We start from the raw sequence: 6,289 nt of genomic DNA, 5'->3' as shown, positions 1-6,289 counted from the left end.
TTTACCCTCCGTCCACGGCGTCTTTCACCTTCTAAGATGCTTACTCAAGCCGTCCACTGGCCATCCACTGCCCGAGGGCCGGAGGAGGCCCTGGGTCCACCACATCCCCGCCAGCTCCTGGGCCTGGAGCCCCTACCCTCGACTAGGGTGTCCGGGTGGTCTGGGCACCCAGGGCAGACAGGAAGGGCCCTGAGAGGCAGACACTGTGGGCAGGCCGTCCCCAGCTACTGGATGCCTGCTCGGTCTGGAGAGGCTGAGGGTCTCTGCCTTTGAGTACCCCCTCTGCCGGGGGCCCGGGTCCTTTGTTGTCTGTCCTGAGGGAGTGTGGGGGCTGTCCATGGAGGCGCCGGTGTCCCACCCGGGGCTTCAGTGCCCGGAAGAGGCACAGCAGGCTCTGGAGGGGAGCACAGCAGGCTCTGGAGGGGAGCACAGCAGGCTCTGGAGGGGAGCACAGTGAGCGGACCTGACCATCGGCTCTGGAGTGGAGCACATGGCTCTGCAGGCCGGGCAGAGAGCCACACTCTCTGGCCGGGGGGTGGCTGCTGTCACCGTGTGTGGCCCAGCCTCCCCAGCCCACAGTGGTGGTGGTGGGAGAGGTGAGTTCTACTAATTAGAAATGGTGTTTTCATTATTGTCATTTTAGGAAGTTTGGCACAAGCAACACTAGAACGACCTTGCAAGCCAGATATTTAAGAAGAGTTGGGGAGGGAATGAGATTCTAATCCATGTGAGAAGGAACCAGCTTCTGTAGCCAGCAGGCCGGCCACGGGGCGGGGGGGGGGTGGAGGGCGGAGGGGGGCTGCGCGTGCGCACAGGGGCGGGGTCAGGTGGAGGGCACAGACAGGAGCCAGAGCCAGTGGGGGGCAGCGCACAACATTTATTGAACTCTGCCATGGTGCAGAGGCGCCTCCTGGCCAGCCACCCCGGAAGACGCCTGGGGGCCCACGTGTGCGTCCCCAGCACGTAACGCGACGACTCAGTGAGGTCAAGACTCCAGCACCCACGGCCTCACCTGCACAGTGGGTTAGGACCCTGTCCTCCGTTCTCCTTCCCCGCAACAGAGGGAGCGCGCCCCTGCCCCCAGCGCAGGCCCGGTGGGCACATGGGAGCGAGCACAGGCTTCGGGGAGCAGAGTCAGCACGGGGTGGGGGGACAGCTGGGCGGGAGCGAACCTGCTCAAAGCAAACACGGTCCTGGGAGAGACGGCTTGTGGGAAGTGCTGTCGGAATGTCAAACCAATTCTTTAACAGGTACACTGACACTAAGGGACGGTATTTCTAAAATGTCACAGATGGGAAGGCCCCCAAAGCATTTAAAATAATTAACACTGCATGCCAATGCATGAACAGACGAGCATAAATTAATTCCCAGAGAGGTATCGGGGACAGAGCCTGGAGCTGACACAGAGAGAATATAGATTTGCTCTGTTGGTGTGTATGTCTACGGCATATAACTTTCGTTAGTAAAGAAAACCTCTATTTATATTTGCGACGCAGGGCAGGTGGGCGGTCTGTACAGAGTGTGCGAGCCGGGTGGAGGTCAGGTTCACGGAGCGGAGGCCGAAGGGCAGGATTAGAGTGCGCCCATCCCAGTGACCTCAGACGTCAGCCTGGAAGACACAGAAGCACAGAGGAGACAGGTCACAATGTTCTCGTAAAATGGTTCCAGAAGCCAAAGGCTCACCTCGTGTGTTTTTGTTTTTTTTAAGTTTATTTATCTTGGGAGAGAGAAAGGGAGCAGGGGAGGGAGAGAAGGAGTGGGAGAGAGGGAATCCCAAGCAGGTTCTGCGCTGTTAGCACAGAGCCCGACACGGGGCTCGAACCCACTTGAACCCACTCACCGTGAGATCATGACCTGAGCTGAAATCAAGAGTCAGACCCTCGGCCCACTGAGCCATCCAGGCGCTCAGCCCTGTGTGTTCTTATAGCCTTTGTGTCCGTCTCCCTCTTGCCTGTGACAGATGTGTGGCCATGACTGGAGACCAAAGCAGAGCAGAGGGAGGAGGACCCACCGGCGACCAGGTCGGCGGGGTCTGCCTTCCCTGTCACCACATCAGCGGAGTGACAATAACCCCACGGACAAGCACAGGCCACCACAACCATCTGTATGCAGCCGCTGCAGGAGGGGCACGCGGGGTGGAGACCGCCTCCTGAGAGCCCAGACATGCTGAGTTAAAGAGGAGGGTCCTGCCTCCCGGGGTGTGGTCACGTGTTCTCCGACATGTGCCTGGGCAGGGCAGCTGAGGTGAGCGTCCCAGCCCCAGGACCTCACCTGCCCCACGGCCTAACCTCTGACCCTCACACAGTCCCTGGATCCGCTGCTCAGCAGGGTCTGGGTGGCAGGGAAGGGGCGCGTGGGAGCAGAATGGCCCAGTACTGTGATCTCTGAAACCACATAACCGAATCAACCCAAGTGTGTGGCTGACCCCTGGCCTTCCCGGAAACGCTCCAGCCTGGAACGACCTAGCCCTGCGCTGGAGACGCTCCAGGGTGAACGGTCAGGTGTGAACATGCAGAGGGGGTGTGGGGGCCCGAGTCGGTGTGGTGACTGTCTCCATCACGCCCACCCCCACCCCCGGCCAGGAGAGAGAAGCCCCCAGAGGGGACAGGGGTCCGGGCTCCCACCAGGGCCCTCCAGTCCCCCTGAGCACCTTGTCTGCCAGCAACACGTTGGGCAGGGCCTTGTGAACACTCACCTGGCATTGATGAGGTACTGGGCAAGGCTGATGTTGGCTGGGGTCCCCGTGATGGTGATCTGGCGCTCCGATGACCCTTCTGTGGCATTGGCAATTTTGATCTGAGCTCCAGACATCTGTCGAATTTCATTGATTTTGGTCCCTTGGCGTCCAATTATGCAGCCTATTAGCTAGAAAAAAGGACAGAGGACTTCCTTAGAGAAGAGCCCCCACCCCAGCTGAGTGTGCGCAGGGCCCTGGGGAGGCCCCTGGACAGCCTAACCTTGGTCTGCACCCCACTCCACGAACTCCAGGCTGCCGACGGCCGGGCCCTGCCTGGTGCCCCTGCTGCCACAGTCCTGACAGGTCTGTAGGCCAAGAGGCACCTGCTGCGTCACCTGCCCTGGTGTCCTTCAGGGCCTGGGCACCGGGGAGCACGCAGGTGCCAGCACCAGGGCCCTCTTGGCTGCGTCCTCGGCTGGAGAAGTGTTTGAAGCCAGTTTAAAGCTTGTTGCTGCCTAAAGCCTGTCTCTTGATGAGCCTGGGTGAAAGTCTGAGGACGCATCGGGTGTTCCCTTTCCTTCCCACCGTGTGACCCGTTTAGGTGGAATGCAGTGACCTCTGGGCACTCTGGGCCATCTGAAGGAGTAGTCAGTCATCATGAATCAAGCAGTCAGAAGGACCAGAGCCAGGGCCCCTTGGGACACAGAGGCAGCCACGCATGGGGCCGGACGGCAGCCTGGGGTCTAGACCAACTCTCTGTGGGGGCCCACCCTGCAGTGTGGGGGCAGTAGGGCCCCAGAGAGGCCTCCACAGGGGGGCATCTGGCACCTCTTGGTGTTTACCAAGGGCAGAACAGGGCGCTGCCCTTAGCCAGGGGCCACCGAGGGCAGCTCTGAGAGCACACACGGGCCAGGGCGGGCCCGGGGCAGCCCTGTGGGGAAGTCTTCTGTTCCAGCCTCAGAGCCGTCCCACGGAGGGGCTGGAGACGGTGTGGGACGGTGCACGGGGAGGAAGCCCAGTTACACACGACACACCTCAGCACCTAGGCAGTGACCGCAGCTCGTAGGGACACAGGTGCATCCCGACTCGCTCTCGTCCCTAAGGTGACCTGCAGCATCTCAGTTCTGCTCTCCTTTCTGGGGTTAGGTCGGCTGTCCCACTGCACCATCAGTCTCTCCAGACGTCCAGAGAGACGCATCTGCTCCAGAGCTGCCCGGCTTCCTCTACCTCCGGCCCCCATCTCCCGAGGCCCTGCCCCCACCCAGGCCCCGCCCACTGCACACCAGGCCCCACCCCTCGAGGTCTGTGAGAGTGACTTCCAGGGTCACCCTTCTGGATCTTTGACTTGTCCTTCCCCGGACGCAGAGGAATCTTGACAGCGGCTCCCCAGTGGGGCAGGCAGGTGACAGCTGGGCATGTGGCTGGGCATGTGGGCTGGCATGGGGGCAGCACCGTACCCTGATGGAGGGAGCATGTGGGGCCAGTCCCCAGAAGATGCCAGTGCTCAGGAGGGCCCTCTGGGCTTCCTCCCCTCCCATCCTCACACTTTGGCCACTAGCAGCCCAATCTCCCTTCTAGAACCTTCCCCCTTCAGTGCAAGTAGCCCCAGCTGAGCTAAGAGCCTCCTGCAGAACCCGCTTGTTTTCTCCTCCAGTAAAGCCTATTTGAGGAAATGATCTCCTCTCTCTGGCACGAAGACCCGTGTTCTCTCAAATATCTTCCTCTTCCTATTTTCTTGCTGAAAACATCCTGACGCCCAGCCCTTGATTCCTCCCGGGGGCCTCACACCTGAGGGGCCCTGAGCTCCCCTCTGCCGGGCTGGGGGCTCGGCCCCGAAGCCGCCCCTCACTCTTCACTCAGGTGGAACACGTCCCTCTTCCAGACAACACTGAGAGCACGAGTGCTACCGACAGGGACATGGGGCTGAGTACACGGCTCTCGTGGCTGGTGGCTGTGTCCTCAGCAGCTAGAAAAGGGATGCGACAAGTAAGAGGCCTCCCTAATCTGGCGGGAGCAGCTTAGGGGCCCTGCACCTGGCCTCTCTGGGTCTCCTGACCCTGCGGGCACCCAGCCCACGCCCAGCCCTCTGCTCTCACTGTGAGCCCCAAGAGGAACCTAAAGGAAGGTGACAGAGATGCTTTCAAGTAACACGGTCCCTCCTAACTGCATCCAAAGCTAAACCCCAGAGGAACCGCTGTCTGAACCTTAGGTCTCTGGGTGATGTGGGTGGGGACCGGGGACAGGGCCCAAGTGTAGGGTAACCGCATGCACGGCGACAGCATGGGCCAAGTGAGTTCTGAAACAGGCAGTGAGCGCCTAACAGTGACACCAGCCCAAATGATGCCAAGGCCAGGGGAGTACAGGACCACCACCACAGGCAGCCCCACACATGGCTGCTGGCCCTGACCCCAACTGGGTCCCTGTGGCCTCACCGGCAGGCGGCCAGACTGTGGAACCTACGTGTGACTTAGGTCACTGCACATGCCTGCCATCCAGAGGCTGTGGCGACACGTAGGTGTGGGCAGGACCTCCCTTTGCAGTCTAGCTTTGACCAGGGACAGAGATGTGCGGTATGGCAGGCATGCATCTGGACATGGGCTCTGGGCACAGGTGCCTCCCCTGGGGGGGGGGGGCGGGTCGGGGCGGGGGGGCACGAGAAAGTCCCCAGCAGAGCTGTCACAAGGTCTCCTCCCAGGATGGGCCCCCTCAGAGCATGCGGATCCAAGAAGACACCCTTCCCCGGAGGAGGCTGGCAGCACGGCGCTGTGGGCAAGGTGGCACGCGTGTGCCCAGGATGCACCCCGCTCTCCCAGAGAACCTCATCCTGTCCCGTTTGCCTCCTGAGCTCATCTCAGCTTAGAAGGAAGGCCCGGACAAGAGGAAGGCGCCTGTCGTTAGCGCAATGGTTTCAGCAGCGGCTGGGAGGAGAAGCCCCACGGCAGAGAGTGGTCCCTACAGCTACCACGTGGGTGAAGACTGGGGGCTGCGCAAGGATCGTCACGCGGGAGGACGGAGCAGGGAGCCCCGGGAGCAGAAACACTCTCCCTTGGAGGACGCGGGTGCACGTCACCCATGAAGGCTCTGGGCCTGTGGCTGGCCACCAGGGCCCCGACGAGGGGGTGTTTCCTGGGGGTGGGGGGCGGTCCCTTCCTCTGGCCCTATGCCTTACTCCTCTCCTGCCCTACTGCTCATCTCTGTCCACACGCACGAGGGACCATCCCCCTGAAGCCACGACTCCGTGCTTCTCTTAAGGAAGAGGCGGGACTTCCTGCCCAGCTGGTTCAAGGGGCAAAGCAGTGAAGGATCCTCAGGAAAGGCCTCAGTCCTAGGGTTGAAGAGGCCAAATGACAGGTGAGCTGGGAAGGCCACGTCGCCCACACGGCAGCCTCCTGTGCGGGCATGGACAGCTGTCCCTCCAGGACACGTGGCCCACACCTACCCCGGTGTCTTGGTTTGGGATCAGAGTCTGCATCTTTAGGATAATCCAAGGGTTCAGAGGACCAAGTGGGTCGGGCTGAGCATGTGGCTCAGCTGAGCCCTGGGTGGGAACAGGCGGTGGGCACCAAATACAGGCATCCAGACACACCCGGGGCACCCTGCTTGCGGGAACCC

At 61.4% G+C, this 6,289-nt stretch overlaps 1 protein-coding gene across 18 annotated transcripts in view; it reads right to left on the bottom strand.

Moving 5' to 3' along the window:
* Positions 1–857: 857 nt before the first annotated feature.
* PCBP3 (poly(rC) binding protein 3) overlaps positions 858–6,289 on the bottom strand; it is a 273,869-nt gene continuing 268,437 nt past the window's right edge. For 16 of the 18 annotated variants that reach the window (XM_058732273.1, XM_058732284.1, XM_058732272.1 and 13 more), the window contains 2 exons: positions 2,696–2,865; positions 858–1,609 (listed from right to left, as the gene is read on the bottom strand). In XM_058732273.1, the coding sequence (XP_058588256.1) occupies positions 1,573–1,609; positions 2,696–2,865 (207 nt within the window). In that variant the 3' untranslated portion in view covers positions 858–1,572. Of the gene's footprint in view, positions 1,610–2,695; positions 2,866–6,289 lie in introns of those variants that run through there. The other 2 variants (XM_058732289.1, XM_058732290.1) reach the window with 1 other exon arrangement.

Source organism: Neofelis nebulosa, chromosome 5 (genome assembly GCF_028018385.1).
Source record: "Neofelis nebulosa isolate mNeoNeb1 chromosome 5, mNeoNeb1.pri, whole genome shotgun sequence".
Taxonomy (NCBI): domain Eukaryota; kingdom Metazoa; phylum Chordata; class Mammalia; order Carnivora; family Felidae; genus Neofelis; species Neofelis nebulosa.
The sequence above is the reverse complement of the archived record's forward strand: the minus strand, read 5'-3'. Positions and strand labels throughout refer to the sequence as shown.